At 37.7% G+C, this 16,997-nt stretch overlaps 1 protein-coding gene across 2 annotated transcripts in view; it reads left to right on the top strand.

The window, feature by feature from the left end:
* The window catches only part of SLF2 (SMC5-SMC6 complex localization factor 2), a 29,407-nt gene extending 13,378 nt beyond the window's left edge, over nucleotides 1-16,029 (top strand). For both annotated transcript variants that reach the window (XM_030276296.4, XM_072931199.1), the window contains exons 8-20: nucleotides 222-389; nucleotides 2,376-2,478; nucleotides 3,895-3,970; nucleotides 5,234-5,375; nucleotides 5,810-5,918; nucleotides 6,545-6,718; nucleotides 7,268-7,365; nucleotides 8,023-8,110; nucleotides 8,607-8,732; nucleotides 9,538-9,615; nucleotides 11,204-11,290; nucleotides 12,663-12,731; nucleotides 13,863-16,029. In XM_030276296.4, coding sequence (XP_030132156.4) covers nucleotides 222-389; nucleotides 2,376-2,478; nucleotides 3,895-3,970; nucleotides 5,234-5,375; nucleotides 5,810-5,918; nucleotides 6,545-6,718; nucleotides 7,268-7,365; nucleotides 8,023-8,110; nucleotides 8,607-8,732; nucleotides 9,538-9,615; nucleotides 11,204-11,290; nucleotides 12,663-12,731; nucleotides 13,863-13,898 — 1,354 coding nt within the window. In that variant the 3' untranslated portion in view covers nucleotides 13,899-16,029. The remainder of the gene's footprint in view (nucleotides 1-221; nucleotides 390-2,375; nucleotides 2,479-3,894; nucleotides 3,971-5,233; nucleotides 5,376-5,809; nucleotides 5,919-6,544; nucleotides 6,719-7,267; nucleotides 7,366-8,022; nucleotides 8,111-8,606; nucleotides 8,733-9,537; nucleotides 9,616-11,203; nucleotides 11,291-12,662; nucleotides 12,732-13,862) is intronic.
* The last annotated feature ends 968 nt before the right edge of the window (nucleotides 16,030-16,997 follow it).

Here is a 16,997-nt window from a genome sequence, read left to right as displayed (position 1 = left end):
AACCATTGTTAATATGTTTAATGAGAACCATATTAAAATCTTTTGGGGTTGGGTGGATTTCTTTGGGTATTCTATACATGTATTCTAACATGTATTCAACTGTATTCTAATAATTCAGCTTTCACATAAGACTGATGCATTCATTACCTGCAAATAACTTTCTGAAGCAGCAAATAGCTTGTCAGTGTTTGAATTGATAAAATAAATTTTGAATTTTACAGGGCGTTTATAAAGAAATTTTCAGTAGCAACTTATGTCATACCTGAGAAACACCCTGGAGAAGATATATTTGATTTATCAGCTGCTGGGAAATTCTTCACTCAACATAACCTTGACTTGAGGAATTTTCACTTTGTCCCTCAAAATCGTATAGAATATCTGCTTCTGAAGTAAGAATATGCTCTTCACTTTACTGTGTTTACTTGAACAATTTTCTTGTTATTTTTAGCTTTTTTTAGGTTTAATTACTATTTTTAGCTTTTTTTAGGTTTAATCTTTGCATGCAAATAAGCTCTGTCTTAGTAACTAAGCAAGACTGGTTCCCTTTCCTTGGAATTTTCCTTTCTGGGTAGCTTTACAGAACAGTAAATTGTAATTTGAAGCTTCCTTCTTTCGTCCTCTGGAATTCTTGAAAAACCTCTTAAATGAGACATGAGGAAAAACAGCTGTTCTGGCCTCTGCCATATTTTACCCTACTGGGCCATCGTTGATAATCTTACCAGTTTGTGGGAAACAAAAGCAGAAGTGAAATGTTACAATGAACACAAGCTTAACCACGTGCAGACTGAAAGACCTTTGTGGTTACCTATTTGTGACCTTCTAGTGTTACATTATGTCTGCTGAAAAACTTTTAGTGCTTCCGTCCTGGATGGGCCTGGCACTTGGGGCTCCATCTGATGAGGATTGCAGAGGGTCAGGATCTCTGACATCTGTTAGATTCAGTCACTGAGCCACCACTGTGTCTGTGTGTACATAAACAACTGCTCTGTAAGCCACAGGCATTCCTGTTCTGTATTTATGAAGCTGTCACGCTGCAAATAGCTGGACAAATACTTGCCTAATGCCACAAGTGTAAATCCTGAAAATTTCTGGTTATTTCATTTGGTATTTTATTCCAAACATGCATTGGAAGAACTGAGAGAATTCAGTTACTCTTAAAGGATTTTATGCACATGTGTATGTGTGGTTGTGGGTGTGAAGAGGAGGAGAGTGACTTTTCATCTCTTGAGGAAGTGGTATTTGTGATACGCTGCTTTGGCTTCAGGCCTTTCTATTAATGTTTTGAAGATCACAAGGGTATGAGCTTCAAAAGCATCTTGTAAATCATGACTGGAGGAATGAGAATTAAACTGATCATCCCTTGCAGAAGGCAATTACGATTTAATTGCTTATGCATTCAGCCCAGTTGGCACAGCTGGCACGGACTGGCTGCCCAGTTGGCACATGGAGGTCTTACCAGGCAGGCAGAGGGTATATGTAGGAGTTGGGACACAGCTCTCTTGACAGAGTTACCTGATTTAGTAGATAGAGAGAATAGAGGAGACTAAAGAAGGGTATGTGGGAAACTGGATATCTTTAATTCAGCTGCTTATGACATCCCTAACTTTCTAAAGAAGAATCATAGAATATCCTGACTTGGAAGGGACCCACAAGGATCATCAAGTCCAACACTTAAGAGAGTGGTCCATATGGGATTTGAACCCATGAGGTTGGTGTTACCAGCACCCTGCTCTGACCAACTGAACTCATCCTGGTGACTAAAGCTCTAGTAATTCAGTAATAGCAATAGCACAGTTTGTAATTCCAACAGCTACTGTTTGCACCCCCCAAATTAGCACAATGAGATTAGGCTGTGGGATTTTAATTGCATTCGTTTGCCCTCCAGACCCTTCATTTAAAACGGAAGTTTAAAATTTTTGAAAACAATATTTTTTCTCTCTTATTCTGAAAATGTTGGTAAAAGTAATTGCACATTTAAAAATCTTACTTAATAGTCTCATTGAGCATAGCAAGCTGTCTATGTAGTGAAGCATAGTGGTTCATAGTACAAGAGTGTAAATCAATGTTTGTTTGAAACTATTATTCCCTAATAATACGGATGTTTCCAGACTATATAGGATGGCTTTATAGAGTGAAAGATATTTGTTCTAAAGGACATTTGTAAAGTTGATTTCTATTAAAAATCAAGGCTTGATTACTATGACATTTTATATAAGTAATAGCATAAGAATAACATCTGTTTTGCATATTCAAATCTTTCTTTGCTGTTGATGATGGTCTGAGGGGTGAGGAAGTTCTTATGTTTTTGTGAAAGTGACAATGCAGCCACTAATCAATTTTCATCCTCTTTCCTTGCCCCCATTTTTCTCTTACAGTTCTAGTGTAACACAGCAGCTTTTTTTAGTTGTTAATGGCATTCTAAGTTCTGCTTACTGTGATAAATTGTGTCCTAAACCAATTCTGAAGTGGCTGTTCCAGGTAAGTCTGTGCTATTCTTTCTTGCAGTTATCATAACTCTGCGTGTGTAACATTTTTCTGGAAGCCAGTTGAAGAAGTTTGTGAATCTGTTCCATTAACAACTTTTAAATCAGATATTATTTTTTCTCCCTGGGTTCTGATTTGTTCTCCCATCTGAAATACTTTGTCACTAGGGATAAAACAATTGAGAGCCCTTTCTCCACACTCTAAGTGAATGCAAAGCTGCATGTCCATGTTCATATATGCTGCTGCATTGAAAAAGGACACAGTAAGTGAGGAGAGGTGCTATGGGCCAAATCATGTGCAAATACTAATCTTATTTCCTTTTACTCTTAGAAAAACAATGCATGCTGCAGTATGTAAAAGTGCAAAAGTACCATTTTCTACATATATCATCATCTAAATCATCAGTGATACCAGCATTATCAGCTAATTTTCATTTGGAAAAGGTAGCTCATGACTCAGGAAGAAGCCTGGAGTCATCCTCAAAGGATGTCTCAGTGTCTGAATCACCAGGAATTTACACAGTGCTGTTACACAACAACGCCTCCCTTCAGTCTCCATTCTGTTATTAATTGCCACATTCTGACTGCACCTGAAACAAAAGAGAAATATGTACCACCTGGGAAATTGCAGCTTCAATCTGTTGACTGGCTTTCTACGTTTGCCAAAATCAAAATACTTTGCTCTTCCATGTCCTTCCCTCCAGCCAGTTTAAAAATTGCTTTCCCCCTTTCTATGAGCTCTGGTGTTCCACTAATAAGGAGGAAGTGTGAGCCAATTGAGATCACTTACAGAGCAGGAAACTGTCCAGCACTTGGGGAAGAAAAAGAAGTTTTTGTTGGGCCAGTGAAGTGCGCCAAGAAACCTGGACTTTACTTCATAGTCATGTTTTTGTAGTTAAGACTTATGTGAAAAACTAAGAATTCGTTGTTTGGGTTTAGTATTGCATATGTCCAACTTGCCTGTGACTGGAAAAGGGTGTAGTTAACACTCTCTTGCCTTCACTCCTACTCAGGGAGCTCAATTTGATCACAGATACAAGTAGGTTCCAAAGGGGTATGTGATACTTTCTGTTCTCTTAACCTTCAGAACTTGTTTATAAACCAACATGGGGTTACAGCATTCTGATACTGTAAATAATTAATTTTACAGTATTCATATCATTTTTGCACTGCTTGAAATAATCAATGTTCACAGTATTCTGTTTTCATTGGTGTATCTTGCTTTGGGGTTAGTTTTTTTTGGTTGTTTGTTTTTTAATCTGTTACTGATTTTACTCTGGGAAGTTTGGTGTTGGAAGTTTTGTGTTTGAAGTTTTGTTCTGGTTTGATGTGGGGTTTTTTTCTAATTAAAAGAAGACTGATGTCATTATGCAGCTTGGTTTTTGATGCATAGCTTCTTCTCTCTTCACAGATGATGTCTATTCATCCTGACTATTGTGTTTCCACCAAGATCTTAGACAGATTGATGAATTTATCACTAAAAAGCTGTAAGTATTTGAAGGATGGAAAACTGACCACCTGACTGAAAGCACCTCTCCTCTCTTCAGTTTAGAAAAGTGTTAGTGAGGAAGTAAAAGGCACTAGTTCTGTTGGATGATTTTGACTTGAATTTAGGCTCTATTTTTACTAATGTAATGCAGAAATGCTGAGGGCTGACCTTCACCAAGTGTGTGCAACCTCTATCACAGTATGTGATCCTGGCATATACCTCCAAAGTAGTGCATCCATTACAGATCCTTTTAAACTCACTCCTGCTATTTCACTAATAGAATTGTCCTGAAGAGAAGCTCAGTCTGCTCAAAAGTTTGCTTCCTTTCCATCTTTTACTGTGGATGATGCGGACATTTGTAGCTTAAGGATTACAAGATATTTTTCATATTGTCATTCCCAGTATGTAGCACTTCATGATTTATTTTCCAGATAAATGACAAAAATGAAGTGAATCATGCACCTTCACAGAAACACTTTGAAGGATCTGCTTCAGCCCACAGTGCTGCTGCTGTCTTCTGTGTTTTGTCTTCTTCCTTTGTCTGTACTCAAATATTTCTCCACTACAAGTTCCTTTGTATGTTCCCCATGTCTTCATTCAGATCCATCACCAGTGACATTCATTTAAGAATGTCACCAGTTAACATTGCTAAAGTAATGTGGTTCTATTGAAGTATTTGTTCAATTTGTACCCGTATTTTAATTCTTGTTTGAAATCAGAGGGAATGTAGCCTCCTTTATTTTATGCCTTGATGACATTAGGCTTGATTCTGAATGAACAGTTCAAGATAATGAATGAGCATTCAAACAATTAAGGCTGGGAGTTGGTTGTTTACCACTTCTGTTCCAGAAACCTTGCCTGTTTTCAAATCTTACTTTGCTTCTCTTCTAGTCCCACTGTGATAACACACTCTTACCTTTGCCTACACAGGCAGTAATTTATGTGTTCTCTTGAACAAAAATATTGCCTCGTTACTTGTTCTGCTGTTTGTGATGAAAGAGAACTATGACAGAAAATGGGTGGAACTTGAAAGTAATTGACCTGTTATGTAGGCAAGATGTTTCCCTAGTGTAAAATACTGTATTAGACTTTTTTCCTCCCTCCTTGTTCTGAAAATAAGCTTACTGTTTAATGTACTGACTCCTCTGAGATGAGAGCTGGTAGAATTGATGCAAACTGCTAAGCTTATTTGTTTCCCTTAAAAGGAACTAATGCCAAGTACTAAATTTAAACTAATCCATTCCATGTCTTTTATTTGTAGTTCCCATCAATGATGAGCAATTTAAACCATGGATTCCTTCAATAGCTGATATATCAGTTGTTTTTGTCAATATGGGTGTTGAGTTCAGATCTCTCTTTCCATTGCAACATCTTCAGCCCCCCTTCAACGAGCATGATATTTTGTAAGTGTTTTCCTTTTGATATTTTTTGCCTAGATCCTGTGAAAGCAAGTTTTTTGCTTAGAATGTAGAATCAGAAGTTTCTTCTTTATTTCCTTTCCCATACTCTTTAAGTTCTTGGCTCAGGTCTTAGTAAGAATAAATAACCCTGGTATTCAAACAATGCCTTCTAGGTAAGGATTCAGCAAACCAGAGCATTGTCCTTTGTCCTGCATCTTCCTGGTGAAGGTTTGCAGGAATATCGTCTAAATAGCTGGGCAAAGTATTGGCTACAAGTTGAGTTAGATGTGTGTGTTAGATGCTCTGGAACTGAGGATTATTTTGATTTGAAGGCATTTTGATACATGCAGGATTTTTTTTCTTCAGTTTGATGTCAATAAGCCTTTGTAGGCTTTTGAATTGTTCATTTTTTGCTCAGGTTATATTTCTTCTATTAGAAGTCAGGTGCAAGAGACAGTGAGTCAACAGCAGCCAAGAGGAGATGTGGCTACTGCCAGTCCAGCGTTCCCCAACCTACTTGAAAACAATTTAATTAATGTGATTAAGGTGAGAAAACTCCAAGGTTTTTGTGGGTTAGTTTGGGGGTTTTTTTTGTGTGTGTGTGTGTTTTCTTTTGGGAGGGAGGATAGGGTTTGCGATCAAGTCCTGAGCAAGTGTTTGAGTAGGTGCTGTCCTGAGACTTCAGCTTCACATTGAGCAGAGTTTATTGCAGGCATTTTGCAGCCTTCAGTTTCTTGGCTTCCATTGGCTTCACTCACAACTGCAGATTTTTTCTGCCTCCCTTTCACAGCTGTGGCACTTTGCAGAACATCTTGGCTCCCTCACATAGAAGAAACTATCCACCGATTTAATTTTCAGTATTACTGGAGTATTTAGAAAACCTTTTGGCCTTTCCTTCAATTAAAGTAGGATTATCTATGTAGTAAAGAAAGATCTTTTCTGCTCCAGTAGTGTCTGGGCAGTATTGACATTGCTCAAAAAAATGAGTCTCCAGCAGGTATTAAAAGGGTGGTTTTGCTGGGAGTTGGGGACATGCTAGTAGACAACTGTTGCCAAAACAGTACATAATTTGAGGTACATTTTAATGTGAGTGTGGAAAACTTAAGTTCTCATCATAGTTCAAAATAAGCTAAACTAATTCTATATTTTAATGCTTTGTATTTCTTTTAAAGTTTCTAGTTTTCTGTACATCAGTCGTTCACGATGGATACACTGACCAGGAAATATGGCTGCTGCTTATATTGCTATTTAAAATAAGCTTGGAGAAACAGTTAAAACATTTTCTGATAGATTTTCAGTGCCTTTTTTTCAAGCTTCTGATGAATATAAAAGACTGGGATACAAAGGTAACTTCATACATTTATTGTACTAGACTTGTGAAACTGCAACTGCTGTTTTGAAGTTTTCTTTTTTGGCATATCAGAAAAGTACTGGCTGAAAATGTAATATAGAATTTTCAATAATAGCACATATAATAATATGAAAAATTCAAAGCTTTGCGTTTGTGTGAGATTTAGGAAGTGGGTGGGTATATTGAGAGGGTTTTTGTTGCACGACATTGAGTTGCCTGTCCTCTTCTACAAGAGTTTATCTTATGTGTGCTAAAATACCTGTGTATTTAAAATGGCAGTCTGAAAGAATGAAGAAATTGTTGCACTATGCTGGTAAGCTGTCATTAGAAATATTCTGATCTCAACTACCCTACTTCAAATTGTATTTAGCAGACTCACCTCCTGGTGCAGCACCAAATTTTTTTAATGTACGTCATCTCTTGTTAGATCAGTTCCTTTTATCACTTATGCTGCCTGTGTTTCTAGGGAGTAGGTGTGTGCTCCTTTGGAAATAAAGCAAACAGCCCTTCTTCAGTTTCAGGATGTTTTGTTGTTCTTTTGAAGATGCCTGAGCTGTGCCTGTCAGTGAGTGAACTCTCCAGTAACCCCCATAACCTCCTGTGGCTCGTTCAGCTCGTGCCCAGCTGCATCGCGCGTGGACGGTAATGCCGCTGTAGTGTCAGAAATACATGGGCCATTAACAGCTGGTTTATTTGTGTAAACTCAAGGCCTGAAAAATGCAATATTTGTTACATGACACTTAAAAAAAAAAGGGATTTGTTTTTGCATATGTTACAGATGTATCTGCAATTCTTGGTGTGCATGCATAGCTTCCTGGTCACCTCTGCTGTGAAAAACGGTTGTTAAATCTTTTATGTAGTTTCTGGGCTGTGGATCCTTGGTGCCCTGTAGCAAAGGAAGGCTTAGCTTCAGGTTCTGACATCCATCACTCTAATTCTTGTCTGAGTGACCAAAATTTAAATTTTCTTTGGGTGATTAATGTCTGCTTCTAAGCATTATTCTGAGTTCTGTATCTTTGAAATAGTAAGTTATGATGTAACTGAGTGAGCAGACTTAACATCAGGCTTGGAGACAAGTATCTAGTATTATCTACTTGTACAGAAGCTGAGCTGCAATGAGATTAAGGATACTTCTGTTTTAATAGCCTACTTGCTGGTATAGCACCTATATTCAGAAAATCCAGTTTAATAGTTGCAAGCAAGTTTATGTCTAGGGAAGATATGCATAGCCTCACATACTTTGTAGAAACTATGGGTTTGAAAAATTCTAAGAGAAATAATTTTTTAATTGTTTTTCAGGGAAGTAAAAAGACGCCTTAGCCTAGTGATAATTGCAAAATTTCTTCATAAAAAGCATGTAGAAATACCTGATGACAGTGACAAGCAGGTACTGCTTACATGTGTTGTCTTTGTAGAATTTGGAAGTTTAGAAAATATAAATATTGTATGCTTGTGTTTTATGTTTTAATATTGTATGCCTGTTTTCAAGAACCTTGCCAAATGACCAATTCATGATTTTCTGTTTAGATTGGTATTAAAAGTATACTTGCACAGGTGTGTAATCTGCATGTTCTGCAGCTTGTGCTTGTTTATATGCCTAAACATTAGATTTGGACATTGGTAAGAGGTCTACACTTCTTTAAGTCTTCCATATGTAATCATGTACAGACTATTTTCATTGGTTTGATCTTTTATTGAGAAAGTGTACAAACACTGAAGTCTATGAATAGTTAAAAATTATTCAAAGCATGAAAAATTCCTTTTTAATTAAAAATCCTTTTTCTGTTCTTGTTCCAGTAGATCAGTAATATTGTAGCGGCACTCAGTTTTCAATTTTCTGTTGTTAGTAAATCAATCCAATTTGTTAATGCTTGTATCTGTAGATGTTTCTTCTGCATCACTTTCTGGTGTGTATGAAACCTTCTCATCTATTGAAGAAGATGAGAGAGATGAGAACAGGGGAGAAGGGGCACAAAGATGATGAAGTTAATGCAGAACTAGAACATGAGGTATATAGCCGAAAATATTTTTGTTTTTTATGCATCTTTTTTATATTTTATATATAATATTATATGTTTTATACAATTTGAGGAATGTTTCTTTTACTTTTTAATAGTTCTGTGTGTGTAACTGTAAATACACTATTTTGTTACTGTTCATCTTTAAAATATTACTAATTTTGCTTATAGTCATGGAGGAAAGAAAGGATCATATTGTGAAGGAACCTGTATTGGGTTGTTTTACAAACAGGGAAATGGTCAGATTTTCTGAAGTCACAGGGAAATTTTGAGTTGCTACTTCTGTAATCAGAGGACAATCTTCCCTCCCTTCTGATGTAATCAGTGAAAACTGTTTAGTGCTGAGTCAAACCTTCACCTTCAGGCTTCAGAAAAAGATTTGTGAATCTTTTATCAATATCTTCTCTTAAACAAGTGTTTAAAAGATTTAGTATTTCCATCCATCTAAAAATTGAGTATTGGTTTGGTTAGTTGAGTGGTTATCATGGAATCTCTCAGCAAGTATTTTGATCTGGGGGCACATGATGGGAGGATAAAGCCAACTGCTGAATTTAATTTTCAGTTAGTAAAACCACATTTTTATGGGTTACTTAGGTTATTTAAACCAGTATAGTACTGGTTTAAAATGTTTATAATATGTTAATATACTGCTTCAAATTAGTTACTTAGGCAGATACATTGATTGACCTGGCTGTTGGAGGATTCATTCCAGAAAGCAGAGATGGTTCTGTGTCTAGGTGTGAAGAGTTAAAATCATGGTGCTTTCACTGCTAAAGCTCTTTTGATTTCTCTCCAGGTATACTACCTGATCTATGTCCTCCTTCATCTAGTCAGTGAAGCCAGTTTCATTGATGTTGTAAATTCCAGTCAAAGGGTAAGTAACTTTAGTGGCTAGACCTGTAGATTTTAAAATGTTCTTTATCATGCACATTTAGTCTGTTTTGGTAAGAGTGATGTGATGGGGGATAACCAGTGCATAAGAGCACTGGGGGAATCTTTTGTTCTGGGCAAGGTAAATGCAGAAGAACTTCTGTGTGTTTACTGCAGAGAAAACTCACTTCTGTGTTTCTGTGAATGGAGCTGCCTCCAGACATAAGGCTGTGAAAGAGCAGGCATTTGTTGTATTAATCTTTCTCAGAAAGTATCTGGAGATCTACTTAACATAGAAATTCTAAGTCAAGTGATTTGCTCAACTTTGGAAATAGGTTTGAAATTTTTCAGTCTAGGAGACAACCACTTCAGAAATATCCAGTAAAATATTTTCAAGCACGTTTCAGTTTCCTGTGCTGGAGTGCAGCAAGTGAAAGCAGGACTGTAGCTCTTCTCTGTAGTGGCAGTTCCTTTTTGCCACGTGATGTGAACATCTTGTAAGTAATTCTGTCTGCTTAGCCTTTCAGTATTTCTATTCAGATTTCTGTGATCAGTTGCTGGGAGTTGCTTGCTGCAAGGTGTCTGTCTGTGTAAACCTTCTGCCCTGTGGAGTCACTCTTGGCTTTTAAGAAATCTGTCACAGGAACTGTTTGAGACATATAAACCAGTAATATTTGGCTACCTTTGGATGCTTAGGTCTCAATATATTACTTAGATTTGTGGAGAACTTGATATTTTCAATTGCCTTTTTAATGCCTCAATTTCTTAACGAAGAAAGATTTTATTATTCACTGACCTGCTAGCCATCAAGTGGCAAAAGGGTTATGGCTGAATATTGTGCAGGCTAAACTTGTGCAGAGTCAATCTCAACTATTTCATTTCTGCCTCTCTTCCAGTTAGAGAGGATAAATTGTGATGACCTTGAGACACCAGCAAATGTTTGTAAATAGAATTTCATCATGTCTCACCTGTTCTGCAGAGCCTCTTGGCAGCTGTTCAGTGAGAGATTGAAAACAGTAATTTTATGAAGAAATTAACAGAATATGAAAGACCTTGGGAGTCATTGTTGGGAGATCCTGAAGTGCAAAACTGCTTTATTAAATTAATCAGAAATTTAGAGAAAATATGAGATCAATGCATAAAACCTTGGATATATTTTACCTGCTCAGCCAATTCCTACAAAAGAAATTACCTGAGTCATCATTACTAAAAAAGGTTATTTTCAGCTATTGTAACTTCAGATTTTTTTTTTGCTGATAAAAGATGTGAATGGCACTATACTGTGTTTGCTATTTTGGAGGCAGAAAGGATTTGCAAATTAGTTAGTAGGAACTTTAGAATTTGTATTGTATAGCTCTACTATACTTTGAAGCTGCTTTTAAAAACTCCTAGACCTGCTTTACCAGGAGCATGCCAGATAGAGCACGTGATGCGATGTGCTCTTGCTTTCTTTCTTTTCCCTTTCTTAACTGTGTATTTCTGAGAAAAATTCAAACTGAAGCATGTAGTTTTCAAATTGATATAATATTTGCATAAAGCCTGTAGTTTTGACATAGAGGATTTAATAGCTGTACGCTTTTGTCTTTATTTAGGAACACTTGCTGAAGCTTTGTCGTGCCTTGGATAAGCACGTGAAAGGTGATATTAGGGCAGATGCAAGAATGTTTTATCGGTCTACGGTAAGGTGCAAAACTTGATTTTTCTGTTTGGTTTTGGTTTTGGGGTGGTTTTTGGCGTTTGTGATGCATGTCATTCCCTCATCTCAGCCCTGGAAATTCTAGGCGTTCCTCATGGGCTTGGGTTTTTTTTCCTGTTTTTTTTCCTATCTGCATCATGTCTTTGCATGGGGATAAATACATGCCCATTTTAATTCATTGAGAATATTCCTTATGCTGACAATGAGACTCTGAAATGTGACTGATCATCCCTTTAGCCAGGCATCTCCACAGAGCTGCTCTGTTTCTCTTTGTGGCAGTCTCTGGTAGCTGACTCCAACTGTAAGAGCAGAACCGACCTGCCGGGCAGGACAGAGAGGACTGTAAAAGTTGCCTGTCTTGCACGAGTCTCCACTTTATTTTTCAAATGAATGAATTGATTAAAAATGCTTTGGATTTAAGCCAACTGTATGTGACGTAGCATCAAGCTTGGACAGCTGCCTTTTGTTTGCTTTGTTGTGTGAGCCTTACATTTGGCAGTCCTAATTTTGTGACCTTCATGCTTTGTGTGCTGTTGTAACAAACCAAGTCAACTCAGTGATAATGTCACCAGCTCCAGCTTTGAAAAGCCTTGGCTTCTTCAGCTTTAAATCAGACATTTGCAGTTGTGTGCTTCCTTACCTCTCAAAAACAGTCTTCTTTTCTTAGACAGATTAGTGGAAAATGGATCCTCTTAACAAGTTAATTGCTCTTCCCTTGATGTTGTATCTCTGGTTGCTTTCAGTTCTGTTTCTATTTATCTTTGCACTGAGAAGGGAAAATCTTACTCTGGTTTCTCCATTGCTTCATTTGTGTAATACTGCAGTAAATTCTAGAGGATGCCACTGTACTGGATTTTAGCATGGCATATGAAGCAAATCTCAGTGTGAATGGCTTGGATTAAACACCTGCTTGAGTTTGGTTATGAAAAAGCAGTTTTATATACAAGGAATTTGTTTCAGAAGTAGCCACTGCTGCATTGTTTTGTCACTGGCTTTTGTGACCACAGTTGCACCTGCTCTAGGTACAATCAGACTTGTGTGACAAACCTCATTTCCCAGGGATGAGGTAGTGTTTGGAGGCCAGAGGTTTGCATGATAATTCCAAACATTCAACCTGAGGAGTCATGTGCCTCTAATGTTTGTGGAGTGCATGACTTTAAATTCAGTCATGAGTTACAGGGATCTGAAGTTGAGGTGATGATACTTGGTGCCAATAAAATTGTTCCTTTCCAGTAAACCTTATATGTTGGGTTATCTGTTTATTTTTGAGTTTGAAGCTGTGAGGGGGAACAGAGGGTATGATTTTATCTTTTTTTTTAACAAAAATGGCTAAATTAATCACTGTGAATTTGCAGGTAAATGGCTTGGCTGCTAGGATACATGGGAAATGGCAGGATGTGATACAAACCACTCGGCTTATTCAGGTACTGTAATGAAACTTCTCTTTCCTCATTGTGGGGTGCATTTAACTCAGTTTTTAACACTTGGAAATGGCAAATTCTTTTCAAGAGATTTTTTGTATAAATGGCATGTCTGTGGAATACATTAGATGTATTAGAATGAATTTTAATAAAAATTCTTACTTTGCTGGCTTCAATAAAAGCAGCATCTCCTTTCCATCATTAAAAGCTCTGTTTTTGTAAAGGTGTGTGTAATACACTGAAATCCCTGTCCTGAATCGAGTCACAGGGCCTGTCTCTGATTACAGTTATTAGCAGATGCTTCCAAAAGGAAATTGGGGCAGGGATGCAGTGAGGCACATCCTGTTCTGGTCTGGCACCATGTGGCTTTGAGACTTCTTGAGTCCAGGGCTTTATTCACATATGTTTAAGGGCTCTCAACTCCTCCCCTTTGAATGTGTCAAATTTCATGCCATGATTAGGCAAAGCCTCTCATGTTTGTAAAAGTATGCAGTAGTAAATAATGCCATAATAAGTCTCAGAAATATTTGCCTTTGTGACACCTACCTGGCCTTGGTAGAACAGGGGGATAGTTTCTACTGCTTCTCAAAGTTCAGAGCTCTTTGTTCCAGCCTTGGCTTGTAAGGTTTCTGTTGTAATGTGATCAGACCACCTGTGTCAGTCCTGTCTTGGAACATAAAGCTATCTCTCTTGGAAAAGCTTAGCTTTCCAGTAATGTAGAGTATAATTTACATAAAATTTAAAATTATGCCTACTATTGATTACAGTTAAAAACTGTGTAATAAACAATTTATAAAGACTATTAATTGCTCCCAACAATGTGCAAAAAAAAGCTGTGTGGAGCGTGTGTGATATTTCATGTTCTGGAGCAAAGAGTGACACATGTAACACATGGCTACAGAATCTGCTTAGCAATTAATGGAAGTTGATGACAAGGTGGCTCTTTCAGTGCTGTTTTTTTGGATAAGTGTGGAGTTGATTCACATATGGGAAACTGCCTAGTGTTTCAGAATAAAATTCCAGGGACTTTTTCCAGCGCATTGTGGTGCTCCCAAGCTAAGCACTTGCCTACTCTACTCAATTCTTCTGACATTGGGTTTCTAACTTGTATCCTAATTCGTTTTTACTCTTTAGGGAAAACTGCATGACTTCTGGGAGCCAGATGCATGAAATCTTGCCTAGTTAAGGGAAAATAGCAGAAACAAATCAAGAAGGATGTAGAATGAATGGAGCTTCACCTTGTTTGGAACAGAAGAAATCAGTCACCTGAGTTAGAACTTGAGCTTGATTTGGACAAGCTCTAGACACATAAGAATCTGATTTGACTAACATTGTTTTTAACTACAAGTGCTCTACTTCTGAAAAATTGAAGTGGATCAACTGAAAAAAACCCAGCTGTTCCTGTATCCCTATCAGAACTGGCTAGAAATATTTTACTGTATTGAGAGCTGAGGGAAGTTTTCTTGTTTCCCTTGTTAATCACAAGACATAATTGAAAACAGTAAGTATTTATTTTCTTGCCAGCACATACCTGCAAGCATTGTTTTAGGTTAGCTGGGAAAGAGCTACCCTGTGTGTGACATTAAATGCAACTTCAGGAGGAGTGTTAGACCTCCCCTTTTGTGAGCAGGTGAGGAAGTGGTTCAGATGTGGGCTGAATCATGGTAATCTGCAAAGCAGAATTGGTATGAACATCTAGTGTCTCTGAAAAATACAAAATACAGCAGTTGCACCTTCTTTAAATGGAGAATAAATATAATCTCGGTGGAGATTAGAGAACAGCATTTGGCTCACCTTTGTAAAGACTGAAAGCCATATGATGACTGAATTCCTTGGTGTGAAGTCCTGCTGCACAGACAATATGTGCTCAAAGCTCCAGGAGCTGTCTGTGAAATAATCAGAGGAAGGTATAATCTCCTTTTGTGTTTCTGTACAAATGCTATCACTTAAATCTTACACTGTGGTTTGTCTGTAGGATGGGTGTAATAGGAAGAAAAAGTTCAGTTATTGGGTAGAATAACCAATGGGGATTCCCATAATAAAAGAGATTTTTAATAACATCAACATGTGTGTTTTATAATGCTGTTTTAATTCTTGTAAATTACCCTGTCTTGTATGAAAATCTCTGTAAGAATGTAAAATAAGGCTTAAAAACCTGCCAACTACAAAACCTTCAAATTTAATTATGAATATTGCATATAAAAGAACTGCTATAGAATGGACACATCTTAGAGGAAATCTATTAGATTTGCAAATTCATACTAAATGTTTTTTCTTTCGAGTGATACATTGTTATGTCAATGTCATCTTTTGCTCTTCGATAGCTCATCTGCCTTCCCACTCGTAACAGTTGCTTACTCTCTTGAATATATTGTATGTAATTTTATTAATGTTTTTATTTTTTTCACTAATATTGTATAAAGATAACAAAATGTGGAATGTTTACTGTATTTAATGTGTATATATTTTCTTACTGTGTAAAATTGACATTGCTGGCCTGTATATTTTGAAGAAGAAAGGGGAAGAGTTTAGATGAACAGCTTTTGTACTGCAGTTCAAAGCATGTTCAAACTGCGGAAGGTTTTTCCACACAGAATAGCCACTTTGATATTTACTTTGTTTTAGCAGAACAATAAAAAAAATAAAGCCAGACACTCCTTTCTAGTTAAACGCCCCCAGACAAAATGGGCTCTATTTCACAAAAAACAAATGGCCACAGGTCCTGTTTTATTCTTATGGCACATGTTACAATTCTTGGGTTCACAGCTGATAAGCTCACTATAGATGGAGACAGTCTTGAAATCATTCTCAGCTCAGCCTGTCCTGTGTTTTCATGTTCCAGCACTTTCCCTCTTCCCCCACTCCTGCTTGGTCTGGACTTCTCTTCCATCTGTTTTGTAGCTGAGGAGTAATTCCTCAAGTGCTGAAGTCTAGGTATGGGTTAAACTGGAGCTCATCAGAATCCTTACAAAGATGATTCCTAAGCATCACTAGAGGGTCTTTACAAGAGGGTCCTGGCAGTGAAATAGCAAACCTGCTGCCCTTGTTTTGCCAGCTCATTTGCTGTCTCTCAGCCAGGACTTGCATGCATTGGAAAAGGTTGTTTCCTTTTCCTGCAAAAGGTTGTTGCACACTAAAGGTCTTAACTGCTTTGGATGTCTTCAGAGAAGCATTTTGCACTTGAGGTCTATCTTTTGATACTATGTTGACTATATTAAGAGCCCAATTATCACATTTCATGTGGAAGTAGGTGCACTTTATTGCAGTAATAACAAAAAAATTAAAGTCTGGTTATAAAATATATGTTTGTAGCTCCTTCCCTTTTTTTATTTTTTTTTTTAATTTTCTGATAAGCCTCTCTATGGCTTAAAATAACCTAAACACTTCTGGTTTTAAAGTTCAAGAAACCTGGCAATGGAACTATTTGTGCATCTCATATTCTCACTGTTCCTGTTGTGGAACTTGGTAATGGATGGGGATTTCAGAAGTGATTAATGATGTGCAGGTAGGTCTGGCTGAAGGTCAGTAGGACATTTCATTGATGCAGCGGCTGCAGGAACTCTCTGAAGTCCCCAAGATAATGATTTAGTTGAGAATGTCTTTGGGAAAAGCAGGTGACTGAAATATCTGAAGTGTGTTGTTATTGGTGGAGGATCTGGTTAGATTGCTGCAAAGGCATTTTGGAGGTAGGATTTCAGTGTGGAAAAAGACTTAATACTGAGGGTTGATTCACATATGGGAAACTGGCAAGTGTTTCAGAATAAAATTGCTGTGCTGGTTTTCTGAGCACAGAAAGCCAGGTCTGTGTCCATTAGAGCTGTCTGTGCTCAGCACTGGCCAGCACCAGTCCTGGGTGCCTGGGGGCCAACACTGGGGCACAGGGACTGCAAGAGTGTGCTGCTGTGGAAACTCAGGCAAGTGCTTCCAGGTAACTGGGTTCCTCTGCTCATCCTGTCACTAGCAGGAATGCTGGAGCTACAGTGTTAATGATGGTCTTCTGTTTGTTTCCTTTCCCGGGAGAACTGGATGTGTAGCACAGTATCCCTGGATTGTGTTTTGTTTTTTTGTTGGTTTGTCTTCCACTGGTCTGTGGTGGTCGTGTGACTTTTTGTTTTATTGAGAAGGGCAAATCAGAAAGGTTTCTGCTGGAGATGACCCTCCTAATTTTTCTGGGGTCCTATTCCTTGGGTTTGTGAGCTTTTGGAAAACTACTCCTTGCCCAAAGTTCCCCAGAGGGGCAGCTGGCGTATTAGTGTTTCTTTTTGCATC

This window comes from Taeniopygia guttata, chromosome 6 (assembly GCF_048771995.1).
Source record: "Taeniopygia guttata chromosome 6, bTaeGut7.mat, whole genome shotgun sequence".
NCBI lineage: Eukaryota > Metazoa > Chordata > Aves > Passeriformes > Estrildidae > Taeniopygia > Taeniopygia guttata.
Note: the sequence above shows the minus strand (reverse complement) of the source record. Positions and strands in the feature narration are given on the sequence as shown.